The 20,026-nt window shown below is 41.4% G+C and overlaps 1 protein-coding gene across 1 annotated transcript in view; it reads left to right on the top strand.

Moving 5' to 3' along the window:
- LOC140729788 (cardiomyopathy-associated protein 5-like) overlaps positions 1 to 20,026 on the top strand; it is a 109,580-nt gene that overhangs the window by 37,474 nt on the left and 52,080 nt on the right. The window contains exons 4-5 of the mRNA XM_073050005.1: positions 1,322 to 1,552; positions 15,383 to 15,405. Coding sequence (XP_072906106.1) covers positions 1,322 to 1,552; positions 15,383 to 15,405 — 254 coding nt within the window. The remainder of the gene's footprint in view (positions 1 to 1,321; positions 1,553 to 15,382; positions 15,406 to 20,026) is intronic.

Raw genomic sequence — 20,026 nt, 5'->3', positions numbered from 1 at the left:
ACCTGCACCCGAACCATTTCCCTCCATACACCTCTCACCCATGTACCTGTCCAAGTTTTTCTGAAATGTTAAAAGTGCGCCCGCATTTACCACTTCACCTGGCAGCTCATTCCACACTCCCACCACTCTCTGTGTGAAGAAGCCCCCCAATGTTCCCTTTAAACTTTTCCCCCTTCACCCTTAACCCATGTCCTCTGTTTTTTTCTCCCCTAGCCTCAATGGAAAAAGCCTGCTTGCATTCAGTCTATCTATACCCATAATAATTTTATATATCTCTATCAAATCTCCCCTCATTCTTCTACGCTCCAGCATCTATACATCCTGTATCTAATAAAGTGGCTATTGAGTGCATGTTTGTGGTCTTCTGCTATTGTAGCCCATCCACATCAAGGATTGATGTGTTGTGTGTTCAGAGAAGTTATTCTGCACATTACTGTTGTTATACATGGTTATTTGAGTTCCTGTCATATTCCTGTCAGCTGGAAGCTGGAACCAGTCTGGCTATTCTCTTCTGACCTCTCTAATTAACAGGGCATTTTCGCCCACAGAACTGCTGTTCACTGTATATTTTTTTGGTAATGTTTTTCTCTGTAAACTCTAGACTGTTGTGCATGAAAATCCTAGGAGATCAGCAGTTTTGTGAGATACGCAAACCACCCCATCTGGCACAAACAGTCATTTCACAATCGAGTCACTTTTCTTCCCCATTCTAATGTCTGGTCTGAACATCAACTGAACCTCTTGACCATGTCTGCATGTTTTTATGCATTGAATTGCTGCCACATGATTTGCATTAATGTGCAGGTGTACAGGTGTATCAAATACACTGGCCATTGAGTGTATACTGCTGCAAGGAAGATGTTCATTGTACCTGTACATCACTGTACTTGTGCACATGACAATAATATCAACCTTAATCATGATTTAATCTACCATTTTAAGTGGAGACATCAAAATTGAGCATGGTATTGTGAGTATATTAAAGCATTTAAATGTAAGGTATAAGTCCTCAGTTTACATTTGGAATGCCCTAGCTGTACAATATAACACTATATTTAATTTGCCTATATACTGGACGTATTGGTTTCAATATTTTGTTGTCTGTAAATCATTAGTTCTTCAATTTTTCATCGAACTTGCTTGTTAGTTATGTAGAAAAAATACCCATTTGTCCCTGTTTTGTTACCGTTTAATGCTCTCAACTGAAGTTATACTTGTTAAGTAATCTCCAGTACATAAGAGCGGAATGAATATTACTGTAGACATGAAGGAAGCTAAGCTAATTTCATTAACGATCAAGCTATTTCTCTAAAAATCACAGGAAAATTGTGCCAAAGAGGAGAAGAATCTGGAGGAGCAGCACGAAGAAGTAATGAATTTGCTGCTATCACAGTACACCGAGATGACACAGGTCCTTGAAGAGGAGAAAAAGATGAAACTGGAACACTTGTGTGACCAAATGGTCCATTACCGATGTAGCATTGATTCGACAAAGGAGGCTGCTGCGAAGACAAAAGAGAGCTTTGAATTTGACGACATGGCATTCCTAAAGGTATGTTTACTTATATATTGTTATCATATCCACAGTGTGACCAAATTTAAGGGGCTAAGATTTGGCAGTAAAATTTTGAATACTTTATTTATTTAACTTTACTTAGAGATACAGCTCTTTGAGCCGCGCTGCCAGCAGCCCCCAAATTTAACCCTAGACTAATCACGGAACAATTTAGAATGACCAGTTAACTCATTAACGTCTTTAGACTGTGGGAGGAGACTGCAGCACCCACAGGAAATCTAAGCATTCCATAGGGAGCACGTACAATCTCCTTACAGATGGTGCGGAAGTTGAAATCTGAACTCTTATCTCCTGGAGCTGTAATAGCGTCACGCTAACTGCTACACTACCGTGGCACGTTAACTTGGTTACTTTTAAAATAAACATACAAGATACCAAAAAAGTTCGATTGTTCTTAGAGTAGATTAGTAGCATAACATCGTAGGCCAAAGGCCCGGTACTATATTTAGTGTTCTATGTTTTATGTTCCATATCCAAATTTTAAACTTTGACATGAGGGACTGCAGTTGTTAGATAGGCTGGAGGAACTCAACGGGAGGGAAGTTAATGTTTGACATTTCAGGCTGAGACCCTTCTTCAGGATTGGAAAAGAAGTAGACAGAAGTTAGAGTTAAAGGATAGCTCAACTAGATGAAGGTATAGCCATGGGCACTCGTATAGACCCCACCTCAGTCTGCCTTTACATTAGCTATGTGGCACGGTCCATATCGAGGAATGACTCCGCATGCGTGTCGATATCTGCAAGTTAGACCGGCGGGAAGAGTATAAAAGGCGATCATTCTTTCTTCGGCAGTTTGATCGAGGAACGACTGCACAGGCACGTGGACATCAGCAAGTTAGTCTGGCAGAAAGGATTTAAAAAGAAGACAGCTTTATAGAGTGGGTGACAGAGTAGAAAGAGTCAGAGTAGAGAGAGTTAGAGTAGGAGGGCTTTGGCTCAACAGGGCTTCAGCGATAATGGGTCAAGGCGAGTTAAGTTACTTGTGAAGAATAGGAATAGTAAGTATGTCTGTGAGGCCGGTGTTCTGTACTGGGTGTCAGATGTGGGATGTCCAGGAGATTCCCAGCCTCCCGGATGGCCACATCTGCACCAGGTGTGTTGAGCTGTGGCTCCTTAGGGACTGGGTTAGAGAACTGGAGGTGCAGCTCAATGACCTTCATCTGGTCAGGGAGAGTGAGGAGGTGATAGAGAGGAACTACAGGCAAGTAGTCACACCGGGCCTCAAGAGACAGGTAAGTGAGTAACAATCAGGAGAGGGAAGGGCAAGAGTCAAATACTAGAGAGTACCCCTGTGGCTGTCCCCCTTAACAAAAAGTACTCCTATTGGAGTACCGTTGGGGGGGTGGATGAGCTACCTGGGGGAAGCAACAGTGGCTGCACCTCTGGCACAGAGTCTGGCCCTGTGGCTCAGAAGGGTAGGAAAAGGAAGAGGATGGCAGCAGTGATAGGGGATTCTATAGTTAGGGGATTAGACAGGTGATTCTGTGGACGCAGGAAAGAAACGTGGATGGTAGTTTGCTTCCCAGGTGCCAGGGTCTGGGATGTTTCTGATCACATCCACAATATCCTGAAGTGGGAAGGTAAACAGCCAGAGGTCATGGTACATATTGGTAGGAAAAGGGAGGAGGTCCTGAAAACAGACTACAAGGAGTTAGGAAGGAAGTTGAGAAGCAGGATCTCACGTGCCTGTGCCATGTGACAGTGAGTATAGGAATAGAGTAAGGTGGAGGATAAATGTGTGGTGAGGGATTCAAGCAGGTGGCATGGATTCAGATGTCTAGATCATTGGGACCTGCTTTGGGGCAGGAATGACCTGTACAAAGAGGACGGGTTGCTCTTGAATCCAAGGGGGACTAATATCCTGGCGGGGAGGTTTGCTAAGGCTACTGGGGAGCATTTAAACTAGGATCGCTGGGGGGTGGGAGCCAAACTGAAGAGACAGAGGAAGGGGCAGTTGCCTCACAGATCGAGAAAGCTTGGAGACATTGTGAGAGGAAGGATAGGCAGGTGATAGAGAAGGGATATGCTCAGACTGATGGTTTGAGATCTGTCTATTTTAATGCAAGGAGTATTATGAACAAAGCAGATGGGTTTAGAGCATGGATCAGTAATTGGAGATATGATGTTGTGGCCATTGCAGAGACTTGGATGGCTGAGGGGCAGGAATGGCTACTTATGTGCCAGGCTTTAGATGTTTCAGAAAGGATAGCGAGGGAGGAAAAAGAGATGGGGGTGTGGCACTGTTGATCAGAGATAGTGTCACGGCTGCAGAAAAGGAGGAAGTCATGGAGGGATTGTCTACTGAGTCTCTGTGGGTGGAAGTTAGGAACAGAAAGGGATCAATAATTCTACTAGGTGTTTTTTATAGACCACCCAATAGTAACAGGGACATCAAGGAGCAGATAGGGAGACAGATTCTGGAAAGTTGCAATAATAACAGGGTTGTCATGCTGGAATATTTTAATTTCCCCAATATCGGTTGGCATCTCCCTAGAGCGAGGGGTTTACATGGGGTGGAGTTTGTTAGGTGTGTTCAGGAAGGCATCCTGACACAATATGTAGATAAGCCTACAAGAGGAGAGGTTGTACTTGAGCTGGTATTGGGAAATGAACCTGGTCAGGTGTCAGGTCTCTCAGCAGGAGAGCATGTTGGAGATAGTGATCACAATTCTATCTCCTTTACCATAGGATTTAGGACAAGTAGGAAAGCATTTAATAGGAGTAAGGGGAAATATGAAGCTATCAGGCAGGAACTTGGAAGCATAAACTGGGAACAGAAGTTCTCAGAGAAATGTATGGCAGAAATGTGGCCAATGTTCAGGGGATTTTTGTGTGGCGTGGTACATAGGTACGTTTCAATGAGACAGAAAGGATTGTACAGTACAGGAGCCATGGTGTACAAGGCTGTTGAAAATCTAGTCAAGAAGAAAAGAAAAGCTTATGAAAGGTTCAAAAAACTAGGTAATGATAGAGATCTAGAAGATTATAAGGCTAGCAGGAAGGAGGTTAAGAAGGAAAATAGGAGAGCCAGAAGGGGCCATGAGAAGGCCTTGGCGAGCAGGATTAAGGAAAACCCCAAGGTATCCTACAAGTATGTGAAGAACAAGAGGATAAGACGTAAGAGAATAGGACCAATCAAGTGTGACAGTGGAAAAGTGTGTTTGGAACTGGAAGAGATAGTGGAGATACTTAATGAATACTTTGCTTCAGTATTCACTACGGAAAAGGACCTTGACGATTGTAGGGATGAGTTACAGCAGAATAAAAAGCTTGAGCATATAGACATTAAGAAAAAGGATGTACTGGAGTTTTTGGAAAGCATCAAGTTGGATAAGTCACCGGGAATGGGTGAGATATACCCCAGGCTACTGTGAGAGGCAAGGAAGGGAATTGCTGAACCATTGGCAATGATCTTTGCATCATCAATGGGGATGGGAGAAGTTCTGGAGAATTGGAGGGTTGCAGATGTTGTTCTTTTATTCAAGAAAGGGAGAAGAGATAGCTCAAGAAATTATAGACCAGTGAGTCTTACTTCAGTGGTTGGTAAGTTGATGGAGAAGATCCTGAGAGGCATAATATGATTAGGAATAGTCAGCATGGCTTTGTCAAAGGCAGAATGTGCCTTACAAACCTGATTGAATCTTTTGAGGATGTGACTAAACAGATTGATGAAGGTAGAGCAGTAGATGTAGTGTATAAGGATTTCAGCAAGGCATTTGATAAGGTACCCCATGCAAGGCTTATTGAGAAAGTAAGGAGGCATGGGATCCAAGGCGACATTGGCTTGCCCACAGAAGGCAAAGAGTGGTTGTAGACAGGTCATATTCTACATGGAAGTTGGTAACCAGTGGTGTGCCTCAGGGATCTGTTCTGGAACCACTTCTCTTCATGATTTATATAAATGACCTAGATGAGGAAATGGAGGGATGAGTTTGTAAATTTGCTGATGACACAAAGGTTGGGGGGGATTGTGGATAGTGTGGAGGGCTGTCAGAGGTTACAGCGGGACTTGGATAGGATGCAAAACTGGGCTGAGAAGTGGCAGATGGAGTTCAACCCAGATAAGTGTGAGGTCGATCATTTTGGTTGGTTAAATATGATGGCAGAATATAGTATTGTATTAATGGTAAGACTCTTGGCAGTGTGGAGGATCAGAGGGATCTTGGGGTCCATGTCCATAGGACACTCAAGGCTACTGCAGAGGTTGACTGTGTGGTTAAGAAGGCATATGGTGCATTGCCTTCATCAACCGTGGGATTGAGTTCAAAAGCTGAGAGGTAATGTATAGAGCCCTAGTCAGACCCCATTTGGAGTACTGTGCTCAGTTGTGGTGTCTTCACTACAGGAAGGATGTTGAAACTATAGAAAGGGTGCAGACGAGATTTACAAAGGTGTTGCCTGGATTGGGGAGCATGTCTTACGAGAATAGGTTGAGTGAACTTGGCCTTTTCTCCTTGGAGCAACAGAGGATGAGAGGTGACCTGACAGAGGTGTGTATAAGATGATGAGAGGCATTGATCATGTGGATAATCAGAGGCTTGGAAGTAGGTACAGAGGAGATGTCAGGGGTAAGTTTTTTTAATACAGAGAGTGGTGAGTGCATGGAATGGGCTGCCAGTGATGGTGGTGGAGGCGGATACGATAGATGCATGGAGCTTAGAAAAATAGAGGGTTATGGGTAACCCTAAGTAATTTTAAAGTAAGTACATGTTCGGCCCAGCATTGTGGGCTGAAGGGCCTGTATCGTGCTGTAGGTTTTCTATGTTTCTATATAAGGTTCCACAACTCTTTCTCTGCTGCATCGACAACGTCATTGATGCTACCATCCACACCCATGCTGAGCTTTCAATTTCATCAAGTTTGCCTCCAGCTTCCACTTTGCCACCAACTTCTACCCTGCCCTCAAATTCATTTGACCCATTTCCAAAAGCTCTCTCTACTTTATTGATGTCTTTGTCTCCATCATTGGAGTCAGATGATCTACTGACATTTTTTACAAACCTACTGACTCCCACAGTTATCTTGATCAAGGATGCTTTTCCCATTTCGGCGTTCCTCCTCTGCTGGAGCCGAATTTTCCTCTTTTTTTTTCCAGAAAGTGGGTTTCCCCTCCACTTCCATCAATGCAGTCATCAGAATCAGAATCAGGTTTATTATCACCGGCATGTGTCATGAAATTTGTTAACCTAGCAGCAGCAGTTCAATGCAATACATAATCTAGAACAGGGGTGTCAAACTCATTTTAGGTCACGGGCCGGATTGAGCAAAATGCAGCTTCATGCGGGCCGGGTCAGTCGGACGCGTGCGAACGCAGCTTTCGTTGCCTCCGTTTTTTCAGCCTGCTTTCATGTGTCTCAGTCTCTGCTATAACTACAAAATGTTTCACTTTACAAATTCCGTTTCTTATGAAGAAGACTGCCGAGCAAGACTGCCGAATAAACACTAAAAACCCTGAAAACCTGGTACCTGAATAAACTCAGCATTAGCCATATCATACGCCATAGGCGCTTCGATTACTGGGGCCAGCTTTAATAGTAATTAGATATTATCTCGCGGGCCAAAGATAATTCCACCGCGGGCCGGATTTGGCCCGCGGGCCTTGAGTTTGACATATATGATCTAGAAGAAGAAAAAAATAATAATAAATAAATAAGTAAATCTTATTCAGTATACTTTATACAGTATATGTATATTGAACAGATTAAAAAATCATGCAAAAATTGAAAATACTATATATTAAAAAAATGTGAGGTCGTGTCCAAGGGTTCAATATCCATTTAGGAATTGGATGGCAGAGGGGAAGAAGCTGTTCCTGAATCGCTGAGTGTGTGCCTTCAGGCTTCTGTATCTCCTACCTGATGGTAACAGTGAGAAAAGGGCATGTCCTGGGTGCTGGAGGTCCTTAATAATGGATGCTGCCTTTCTGAGACACCGCTCCTTGAATATGTCCTGGGGTAGTACCCAAGATGGAGTTGACTAAATTCATGACCATCTGCAGTTTCTTTTGATCCTGTGCAGTAGCCCCTCTCCCCCACCCCTCTCAATACCAAACAGTGATGCAGCCTGTCAGAATGCTCTCCGGTACAACTATAGAAGTTTTTGAGTGTATTTGTTGACATACCAAATCTCTTCAAACTCCTAATAAAGTGTAGCTGCTGTCTTGCCTTCTTTATAACTACATTGATATGTTGCGACCAGGTTAGATCCTCAGAGATCTTGACACCCAGGAACTTGAAGCTGCTCATTCCCACCACTTCTGATCCCTCTATGAGGATTGGTATGTGTTCTTTGTCTTACCCTTCCTGAAGTCCACAATCAGCTCTTTTGTCTTACTGATGTTGAGTGCCAGGTTGTTGCTGCGATACCACTCCACTAGTTGGCATATCTCACTCCTATACATCCAATTGCAGAAGGAGATACAGAGGCCCAGGTACTGCAACTTTTCAATCAGGGTTATGGGAATGATGGTATTAAATGTTGAGCTATAGTCATTGAACAGCATCCTGACATGGGTGTTTATGTTGTCCAGGTGGTCTAAAGCCACAAGGAGAGCCATTGAGATTGCATCTGCCGTTGACCTATTGTGGCGATAGGCAAATTGCAACAGGTCCAGTCCTTGCTGAGGCAGGAGTTCAGTCTAGTCATGACCAACTTCTCAAAGCATTCACATCTTCACTGACTTCTCGCATCTTCTCCATTTCCCAAGCATCTGACATAATGGGGATAGGGTTTTCCTTGTCCTCAGCTATCACCCCACATCATTCTCTACAACTTCCCCTTTCCTCGCGGCTTTCTGCAGTGATTGTTCCCTCTGTGACTCCCTTGTCCACTTGTCCTCCCTTGTCCTCCCCGCCAATCTAATTCAAAGCACTTAACTTTGCAACAATGATAAGTAATGCACCTGCCCATACACCTCCTCTGTCACCAACATGTAGGGCCCTAAACAGTCTAACTAGGTGAGGCAGCACAGCAGATGGTTATACATCAATGTCATTCATTACATCTGGTGCTCCCTGTGCGACCTCCTCTACATCGATGACATCGAATACAGAGTGGGGGAATCATCTCAACCATCATCTTCGCCTGGCCTGCTGGCAGCAGATGGCATCTCCCAGTCACCACCCATTTTAATTCCGCTTCCCATTCCTACACTGACATGGCTGTACAAAAACTCCTCCACTGTCACTTTGAAGCCAGACACAGACTGGAGGAACAAAAACCGTATTCTGTCTTGGTAGTCTAACCTGATGGCATCGATATTGATTTCTGTAATTTCCAGTAATCCCTCCCCAGTTTGTTTTCCTTTATCCCTGTGGCCTCTTTTCCCTGTCTCGCTCTCATGGCCTGCCCATCATCTCAACCTTCTCCCTCTCGTTCCCCATCTCCTTCCCTTTATTCCATAGTCTACCATTCTCACCTGTCAGAATCCTTCCACCCATCACCTTTCAGCGTCTCACGTTTTTCCATTTTTTATTACTCCCCCATCCTCCTGCCTTTTCCCTCCCACCTATCTCAGCCAATGCCTGCTGGCTTGTGCTCTTTGCCCTTCCCTACCCTCATATTCTGGCTTTGGCCCTTCCCTTACCCAATGCCGATGAAGGGTCTAGGCCAGAAATGTCAGCTGTGTATTTCCCTCTATATATGCTGTCTGGCCTGCTGAGTTCCTAAAGTATTTTGTGTGTATTTAATCTTTGACATTTTTTTAGGAAGAAGTGGAAGATACTGTAGATGCCATAAATCATATTCATAGTGAATATAAGGATTATTTTCCGTGCTGTGAATAAACCTCAGTTTTGAAAGTGCTAATTAAGGGAGCTTTAGTGAATATGTTTAAGGAATGGCATCATTTATCTTATCCTGATTTCTCCCTCATCCTGATGTGTACTAATTGCCAACAGATGTATATCCATTTATTAATTGTTGCTGTTACATAATCGCACGCAACAAAAGATTTGGATTTATGATTCCATAACATTTGTGACAAGTGGCAATATGTGTATAATTTATCTACATCACCTCCAATCAGTTGTGTTGGTAGATGTACAACACTGTGAAACAAGAATGTCAACTTATTTATTAAAGTATAATTGATATCAAAAGAACTGTGGATATGGGAAATCTGAAATTAAAACAGAAAATAACCTGCCTGACCTGCTGAGTATTTCCAGTATTTTTTTTGTTATCATTTTGTAAAGTTCACCAAATAAACTTAGCATAGTTAGCATGCTTTGTATTTTAAATAAATGTCTTCCAAATTTTCATTTTAATGACCTGCATATTTTGGCATAAATTTCATTTTTTCCTGATCTCTCTGGCCAGTGCCTTCTCAGTCACCATTACTAACTGGTGAAGTGGTTGAGTATGTGAGGCCGGGTTTGATCCTACCTTTTCAAACCTGATGCCTACACCAAATACTTGGCCATTAACCACCAACAGATTTTCTATGCCATTAAATTAATGCATTGCCAACACTTATTCCTCTGATAATACATTGACTGTCATTGCCAATTTTACAAGGTACATACTCTTCATTCCAAAAATAAAACAAGGCGTTCATGGGCTGTGGTACAATCATTAATGCTCACTGTACGCTACACATTGGGAGCTTCTGCCCACATTTGGTAACACCTGACTTGTGTCATATAGCCTGTGTATGAGAAGAATATTCAAAAGTTACATCAAATGTTAATAATTAACACTGATAGATCTTGCAACCTAATTGTAAAGTCATGCATGAATGCACTGAGCCAATGCTTAATGAAGCTGACCTTGTAAGATCAACTCAGTTTGTTATGGTTCAACGTGTTTTGCCCTTGAGTCACACTATCAAGCCTAATTTAGGTTTCTGAAATTTAAAAGGAAACCTAAACTGCTGAGAATGCTCAGCGGATCAGCCAGCACATGTGGAAAGAGAAAAAGTTAATATATCAGCCTGAAAACCCTTCATCAGAGCTGGGGGAGAGGGGAAAACAGGGTAGTTTTAATTTCTGTTGACTTGAAACATGAACTGTTTCTCCTTCCACAGATTTTCCCTGACCTACCAAGAAACAAAACGGAGATAAATTTCAAGTTTGAGGACAAGTTAAAATTAAATTGTTTTCTCATTTCTCCAATTCTGGTGAAGGGCCTTCAGCATCAAACTTTAACATTCTTTTTGCCCGCAGATTGGTAGCATAGCGGTTAGTGTGCACTATTGCAGCTTGGGGCGCCAAGAGTTTGGAGTTCAGTTCCAGAGCTGTCTGTAAGGAGTTTATACATTCTCCCTGCCACTGCATGGGTTTTCTCTGGGTGCTCCAGTTTCCACCCACAATCCAAATGTGTACCGATTGGTGAGTTAATTGATCATTGTAAATTGTCCTGTGATAGGGTAGGATTAAAAAAAAGTGGATTGCTAGGTGGTCCAGCTTGTTGTGCAGGAAGGGCCTATTCCACGCGATCTCTCTAAATAAATACCCTACATTTTTTTGCTTTTTTTTGGGTCATACTTCCTTTGTCTACAGGTTTTTTAAATCTTCTAGTTTAGATTTCATTACTTCCTTTGGTTCCCTGATTAGCATTTGTTTTAGTTTCAGCTGTTAGTTACTCTTTCGTTTCCAGTCTGCAGTACCTTACATCAAGAGTAGATCAAATAATAATGTTTTTCATTTGACCTGGATTACAATAATTTTCTTACTGGATACATTGACTTGGTTGTTTTCATCACAGTCAGATGAGAAATATCTTTCTATGTGGATTAACAACTGCCAAGTTATTTTTGCTACGTGAAGGGCAATTATCCAAGAGTATTTTACTTGAACTGTGTTCTAGATGTGAACTTGTGATGTGAGTTAATTTCTCATCCATCCACCCACGGCAGAATGAGTTTGTCTATCTAGTCAAAACCATAAGACGTAGGACCAGAATTGGGCCATTTGGCCCATCAAGTCAGTTCTGCCATTCAATCATGGCTGATCCTTTATTCCTTTCCTCAACCCAATTCCCTGCCTTCTCCCCGTAGCCTTTGATGTTAGAACATATCGATCTCTGCCTTAAATACACCCAACAACCTGGCCTCCACAGCTGCCTGTGGTAATAAATTCCACAAATTCACCACCCTCTGGTTAAAGAGGTTTCTCTACATCTCTGTTTTAAATGGATGCCCCCCTCTACCTTGAGGCTGTGCCCTCTTGTCCTAGACACCCCCACCATGGGAAACATCCTTTCCACATCTACTCTGTCTAAGCCTTTTAACATTCAAAAACAGTTGAAAGTTGGGGGGAATGGCTGCTAACTTTTGCAAGTCTGCATAGTTCTTGCCTGTTTGGTGCATCTCATGTTTTCAGTATATTTTTACTTGCACAGTTCGTCTTCTTTTGCACATTGGTTGTTGTCAGTCTTAGTTTGTTATGTATAGTTTTCTATATATATATATTATATATATATAAAAATAAAATGTCTATTGTATTTTTCCTGTAAATGCCCACAAGAAAATGAACCTCAAGGTAGTATATGGTAATTTGTATTTGGATAATAAATTTACTTTGAACTAGTTGAAGCTTATGTTTTCTTTTGGACCATGGTTGGAATGGTTTTTTCTGAACGATTTTTTTCTCTCTCAGAACAGTGTTAAAATTGTATTCCATATTCAATGTAATCAACTGACACCAAGTCCTCCATCGGTCAGGGTCAACCTTGGATGTTGTGTCCTAGCTATCTAGGTTGTGCTATCTAAGAGATGTTGTGCACGTGCTCTCAGTATTATTTATTTTTTATTTTCCTTTTTTTGCACATTGGTTGCTTGTCAGTCTTTGTTTATGTATAGTTTTCCATAAACTTCATTGTATTTCTTTATTTTCCTGTAAATGCCTGCAAGGAATTGAATCTCAAGGTTGTATATGGTAATGTGTATATACTTTGGTAATAAATTCTCTTTGGCTTTGACTTTTGACCAACTTAACAATGACCATCAGCAACAAAGGAGAGTCTAACTACCAGCTCTCAAAATTCATTGGCATTACCATAAGACCATAAGACAGAGGAGCAGAATTAAGCCATTCAGCCCATTGAGACTACTCCGCCATCCCATCATGGCTGATCCCAGATCCCACTCAACCCACACACCTGCCTTCTCGCCATATCCTTTGATGCCCTGGCTGATCAGGAAACGATCAACTTCCACCTTAAATATACCCTCCAACGCAGTCTGTGGCAGAGCATTCCTCAAATTTATTACACTCTGGCTAAAAACAAAATCCTCCTCATCTGTTTTAAAGGGTCTCCCCTTAATTCTGAGGCTGTACCCTCTAGTTCTGGATACCCCCACTGTAGGAAACGTCCTCTCCACATCCACCTTATCTAGTCCTTTCAACATTACCATCACTGAGTTCTCACCATCCTTATCTTGGGGGGTCAGCATTGACCATAAAGTTAACTCCAGAGACTGATTACATTATATGGCTCCAAAGCAGGTCAGAGGATAACTATCCTGCAGTGGGTGACTCCTGACTTCTCAATGGCTTTCCAGGAGTCTGATGGAATGCTCTCTATTTGGTTTAGATGAGCGTAGCTCCAACAGCATCCAGGGCAATGGAACTCCCTTGACTGGCATCCCCAATCATTTACTTTCTTCATGTCCAGTGCAGCATAGTCAGAGTGTATATTGCCTTGGGCTAATCTGATGGCAGCTTCCAAGCATGTGACTTGTACACTGAGGAGGACTCTGACAGAAACCATGTGGTAACAGCACCACCTGCAGGTTCCCCATCCTGGCTTGGAAATATATTACTGTTTTTTCTCATTGTTACCTGGTCTCAGTTCTGGAGCTCACCTTCCAACAACATCATGGAGGACTTGTGTTGCAACAGGCCAAGTCCATGGCTTATCACCACCTTAGGACTGGGCAATAAACACTGACCCTGCCAATGATGACCTCATAACTGAAAAGTATAAAGTGGGAAGGACGAACAATTAAAACTTTGCTGCAGGCAAGGGAGCCGTTTTATCTGTTGTGCCTGTGTTGGCTTTTTGAGTTGCATTGTGTTATTCTCAGTTGTCCCACTTTATCTAAAACTCAGTAGTTTAACTTCTAGTCAAAGCAGATATTCCATACCCTTTGAAAAATTATCACTGAATTTATTTCTATCAAGGATCAGCTTTGTTTGCCATATACATTTATGTGTATTAGGAATATGCTGTGGTGCGTTGGCACAACATGGAGTAATAATAACATTCAGCAATGGCTGGTTTAGCTCGAAGGGCCTATTCTGCACTGTCCATAAATATATAAATAATATCATGTACAAACAGCATTATAAAAAGTGGTTTAAAGTGTGTGCTGTGCAGTGTCTGGGGTAATAGATAGTGGTGGTTGCAGTGGCTCCATCTATAACCCCAATCACTGCACTATAGATATTACATTCCAATTTGTAGTGATACCCATTTCACTCTGCCACTCCAGTTTTGTCCTACGTCCAGGACAAAATGATGGCTAACACATCAGTGATGAGACTATTATGTGTTCGTTGAACAAAGCATGTAGTATAGGTGATGGAAGGTTTGGAGACTCATCTGTGGAAAAAGCCTGAAATTACCTAGTGTGGAAGTCTGCAGCATTGCAATGAATAGGTGGGATGCATATGGAACTACCAGGTTGGTAGATATCAAGCAAGTAAATAGTTAATATTCTGCTTCCTCAGCTGTTTCACAATTTTATCATACTTTTTAAACCCCTCAAATACTCTCTGCTTTATCAAAGTATTTCTTAACCCCTTCATAATTAGCATCTCCATTGGATCATAATCAATTTTGTCTGAGTGGTATTTTTCATTGTTAAAAACAACAGATAGATATGTAGAAATTAATGTTTCAGTCTCTAACTTACTAAGCTATTCTTACTAAATCTGACTTTTTCTAAAATGAAATAAGTTGCAAAGGATTTGCTATTATCTCCACATTATTATGAATTAAAAATAAGGCTCCTAATTAAGATATTTGTTCAAACATACTTTTATATTTATCAAAATATTTCTAAGACTTGTATGGCACCCTTCATTACCTTGAACATTATGAAGTTATGTGCAGCCAATTAATAACTTGTCAAATATATTGTTGCAATAGGACAAGAGCCAATTTATGCACAGCGATGTAATCTACAATTAGACCAAATAATATGGTTTTAATTATGTTGGTCAGGATGCTTTTGAACAGGAGCAGGTGAGTTTTCCCAGTGTCTGAAATCCACCCCATGGATGGAAAGTTTAAATTTCCATTTGAAGTACAACACTTTCCTCACCATTCCTCACATTATTTACAAAACTCTAAAGTGGAATTTGAAACCATAACCATATCTGATCTATTACCACTGAGAAATTTCCAACTCTATCTTAAAAAGGCCTGGAAACTGTCAGAAACTGGATGATTGAACCTATTTAATGTGCATGTTGCTACTCTCTGTGCCAACATCAATGCAGATAGCATTGTCTTCTTTTAGATAATTTTAATGCCAGCTTATCAAAATTTTTAAAAATATGTGCACAAAATGTTAATAATTAATTGAAAGGTAGTTAATTTAAGTTATTTTGATTTTCTGAACATCTATGGGATAGCTTAGTGAAAATATCCTTCCTGGTAGATCAGTACTGGAACATTTCTCTCTTTCAATCTCTTTATTATTATTATTATTGATAATATTATGAACAAATGTACTGGAACATTTGATGTCATTTTGAGTATTCTTGAAGAATGTTTAATGTCTGTCGCTGACAGTTTGAAGGCTTTGTTTCCACTGCTTAGTTTGTTTCATTTCTGCTTCTCTTCCTTATCCACAGTCCTTCAGGATGATCAATGACAGGTACTTTTGGATTGATCTGATTTTGTTTGTGTTATTCAGAGTGGTTTACAGCCGAATCTAACAGCTGATCAATGCTATGGCAGTGAAAAGCTTAAGAGCCTTGAAATTCATGATTAATATGTTTGGGGTGTTTTTAATACTATATTAACTTTGTGTTGCTAAAGTATATTTTCTACAATACTGGTACTAAATTTGCACTTTGAGGCTTATAAATGTATTTGGAAGGGCAATAACCTGTTTTGAAGTAACATCAGTAACATAATGAATTGTAATATTCTGGATTCAAAAGTGCACTGTTTTGATAACAGATTATGTCCTCCTTTGTTCCAAAATGGGAAGAAACAGCCCTGTACGTTGCCCTTATCCTGTAAGCACATGACATCTGAGGTGACCTTAGTGCAGCAGCACAGATACATCATTTTCTCAAACGTTTCCATTTTTGGGAAGAGGCACATTCCAGTAAAACCCCTTACTGAATTTGGCACCGATGCCACTTCATAGCTATGTGGCTGCAGTGCCAGGCTCTAGCTGCGAGTAGGGCCCACGCAAGTCGCACCCAATGTTGCAAATGGTGCTATGGAAAGAGAGTGTGAGGTTGAGAGAAAAGGAAAGGAGGAATGAGACTCTGCCACTTCACTGATGGTTATCTCAACATGAGGCAACACAGTAGAGTAGTGGTTAGTGCAATGCTGTATAGCACTGACCGTAAGATCGAGCTTCGATTCCTGGCGCTGACCGCAAGATCGAGCTTCAATTTCTGGCACTGACCGTAAGATTGAGCTTTGATTCCCAGTACTGGCTATTAAGGAGTTTGTAAGTTTTCCCCGTTGACATCTGGATTTTCTCCAGGTGCTCCAGTTTTTTCCCACATTCCAAAGACATACAGTTAGGGTTAGTGAGTTGTGGGCATCCTATGTTGGCATCAGGAATGCTGTCTCCATTAGCACAATCCTCACTGATTTGATTTGACTTGATGCAAATAACACATTACAAGTTTCAATGTACATATGACAAAGTTAATCTAATCTGATCGTGTTGATGAAGGCAATTAAAAAATGGCAGGATCTCCTTTGTTCTTGTGTATTGGTGAGGTGGGAGCACAGCAAGGTACACCTGGTGAAGGAGTTAGCAGAAAGATGAGCTTTGGACAGCTATGTGTGGAGCGCAGAGAGATGGGGGAGATTTTGAACAATTTCTTTTCTTCGGTATTCACTAAGGAGAAGGATATTGAATTATGTAAGGTAAGGGAAACAAGTAGGGAAGTTATGGAAAATATGACAATTAAAAAGGAGGAAGTACTGGTGCTTTCAAGGAATATAAAAGTGGATAAATCTCTGGATCCCGACAGGATATTCCCTAGGACCTTGAGGGAAGTTAGTGTAGAAATAGCAGGGGCTCTGACAGAAATATTTCAAATGTCATTAGAAACGGGGACGGAGCCGGAGGATTGGCGTATTGCTCATGTGGTTCCATTGTTTAAAAAGGGATCTAAGAGTAAACCTAGCAATTATAGGCCTGTCAGTTTGACATCAGTGGTGGGTAAATTAATGGAAAGTATTCTTAGAGATGGTATATATAATTACCTGGATAGACAGGGTCTGATTAGGAACAGTCAGCATGGATTTGTGCATGGAAGGTCATGTTTGACAAAGCTTATTGAATTTTTTGAAGAGGTTATGAGGAAAGTTGATGAGGGTAAAGCAGTGGATGTTGTCTATATGGACTTCAGTAAGGCCTTTGACAAGGTTCTGCACAGAAGGTTAGTTAGGAAAGTTCAATCATTAGGTATTAATATTGAAGTAGTAAAATGGATTCAACAGTGGCTGGATGGGAGATGCCAGAGAGTAGTGGTGGATAACTGTTTGTCAGGTTGGAGGCCGGTGACTAGTGGTGTGCCTCAGGGATCTGTACTGGGTCCAATGTTGTTTGTCATATACATTAATGATCTGGATGATGGGGTGGTAAATTGGATTAGTAAGTATGCAGATGATACTAAGGTAGGTGGTGGTGTGGATAATGAAGTAGGTTTTCAAAGCTTGTAGAGAGATTTAGGCCAGTTAGAAGAGTGGGTGAAAGATGGCAGATGGAGTTTAATGCTGATAAGTGTGAGGTGCTACATTTTGGTAGGAATAATCCAAATAGGACATACATGGTAAATGGTAGGGCATTGAAGAATGCAGAAGAACAGAGTGATCTAGGAATAATAGTGCATAGTTCCCTGAAGGTGGAATCTCATGTGGATAGGGTGGTGAAGAAAGCTTTTGTTATGCTTGCCTTTATAAATCGGAGCATTGAGTATAGGAGTTGGGATGTAATGTTAAAATTGTACAAGGCATTGGTAGGGCCGAATTTGGAGTATTGTGTACAGTTCTGGTGACCAAATTATAGGAAAGATGTCAACAAATTAGAGAGAGTACAGAGGAGATTTACTAGAATGTTACCTGGGTTTCAGCACCTAAGTTACAGAGAAAGGTTGAACAAGTTAGGTCTTTATTCTTTGGAGTGTAGAAGGTTGAGGGGGGAGTTGATAGAGGTATTTAAAATTATGAGGGGGATAGATCAAGTTGACGTGGATAGGCTTTTTCCATTGAGAGATAGGGGAGATTCAAACGAGGACATGAGTTGAGTTAGGGGGCAAAAGTTTAAGGGTAACACGAGGGGGAATTTCTTTACTCAGAGGGTGGTAGCTGTGTGGAATGAGCTTCCAGTAGAAGTGGTAGAGGCTGGTTCGGTATTGTCATTTAAAGTAAAATTGGATAAGTATCTGGACAGGAAAGGAATGGAGGGTTATGGGCTGAGTGCGGGTCAGTGGGACTAGGTGAGAGTAAGCGTTCGGCACAGACTAGAAGGGCCGAGATGGCCTGTTTCCATGCTGTAATTGTTATATGGTTTGGAAGTGAGACACCTCAATATTGTATGTGCAAGAAAGGGCACCACAGGTACACAAGGTTGTGTGCATCTGGGAGATAAATGAGAGATTAATGGGTGATCTTATGAAAGATTTTAAAAGTTTTGAGGGTTATAGGTACAGTAGATAGTCACAGTCTTCTTCCAGTGACACCAGAGTCTTAAACTAGAGGATATGGCTGGCATAGTTTTACGATGAGACAAGAAAAATTTAAAGGGGCACATTTTTCACAAGAAGGGTAGTGGGGTATCTGGAGTGAGCTGCCAGAGGATGTGGCAAGGCAGCTGCAGTCATAGTGTTTAAAAATGATTTGGATAGACACTTGGATAGGAAAGGTTTAGAGGATTATGAAGCAAATGCACGTAGATAGGATTAGCGTAGATAGACATCTTGATTGGAACGGGCAAGTGGGATGAAAGGGCTGTTTCCTTGCTGGTTTACTCTATGAAGTCCAGCTTGCACTTGCTACTGAAAGATACTTCTGTTGGCTCCAATACTCTGATTAGTCAGACGCCGGGGTCTTATTCCCTCACATTTGCCACAGAGAGAGAGATGTGTATATACACTGTAAATTAGCCTTGTCATGGGTCCTCTTCCTTACTTTGCCCCTTAGTCTCACAGTCTAGGTTTGCTGGAACTTCTACACAGAAGGGAGGCTCATTTGGCCTCAGGAGCTGAGATGGATCACCTGAACCTCATGTCCCAGGATACTGGGGCACTGCAGAACCAGACAGCATTGTCTGTTTGATTCCAGGAGTTTTCACACATAACTGCAAACCTGTGCCCCATTCAGAGTGTCGGTATTTCCCCGTTCATCACAGGCTGTTGGGCAAGATAGTGAATGACTGCAGCCACCCCAGATGGTTACAGCAGTTGGCAAACAGCACAGGTATTTGGTTCAGCAATCAAGGAGAAGAGACAACCTTCCTGCAGCCGTGGGCAGGAACTGCCTGGTGGTAATGCAGTGGAGCCCACCCAACTATCTAATTCCATTTAAATGTTATTATTTTGTTAGTTTGGACTGGAGAGGGATTTAATGTTGAGATCTTTAAGTTCTACTTCATTTTGAATTCTGAATTAAACACTTTTGTTTAATCTTAAATTGCAATGAGAAATCCAGAAACTGTGCAGAGCAATAAGCAACCAACTCAACAGAGATCGAATAATTGTTTACTCTACAATTACAGAATTACAGAACAATTATAGACATTCTTTATTGTAGATAATGCACATGAATTAGCTCTTGCAACTTTGGTGTTAAGGTATTCATCAAGATGAAAGATGAGACACTATCTCAATATCTCTGAAGTATTCTTTAATAGGGGGAGGCACTATTGTCTCCCTTAGTATGAGGGTACAAAAGGTAATGCAAGATTATCATAAATTACATGGTGGGGAGATGTGACCTGCACACAATATTCCAGATGCAGTCTCAACAGAGACGCCTATAAGTGGATAAGGTATTTCTGCTTGTGTTCAACTCCTCTGGCAGTGAAAGCCAAATTTCTTACTGAACCTAACAGATTTTAGGTAGAAGGATGTGATGTTCCTCTAAGCACCGATATTCCGCCTTTTTAAATACACCTCCTGTTCCTCAAACCCTCCTTGTTTCCTTTGCTGCAAATCTCTTTTGCTTCATTTCTAAGGTGTTTTGATAGGTTGAAGCTCCCCATTGATCTCTGACATGTGCTTGCTGATCTGAACCTAATATAC

This window comes from Hemitrygon akajei, chromosome 6 (genome assembly GCF_048418815.1).
Source record: "Hemitrygon akajei chromosome 6, sHemAka1.3, whole genome shotgun sequence".
NCBI classification, from domain to species: Eukaryota; Metazoa; Chordata; class Chondrichthyes; order Myliobatiformes; family Dasyatidae; genus Hemitrygon; species Hemitrygon akajei.
Note: the sequence above shows the minus strand (reverse complement) of the source record. Positions and strands in the feature narration are given on the sequence as shown.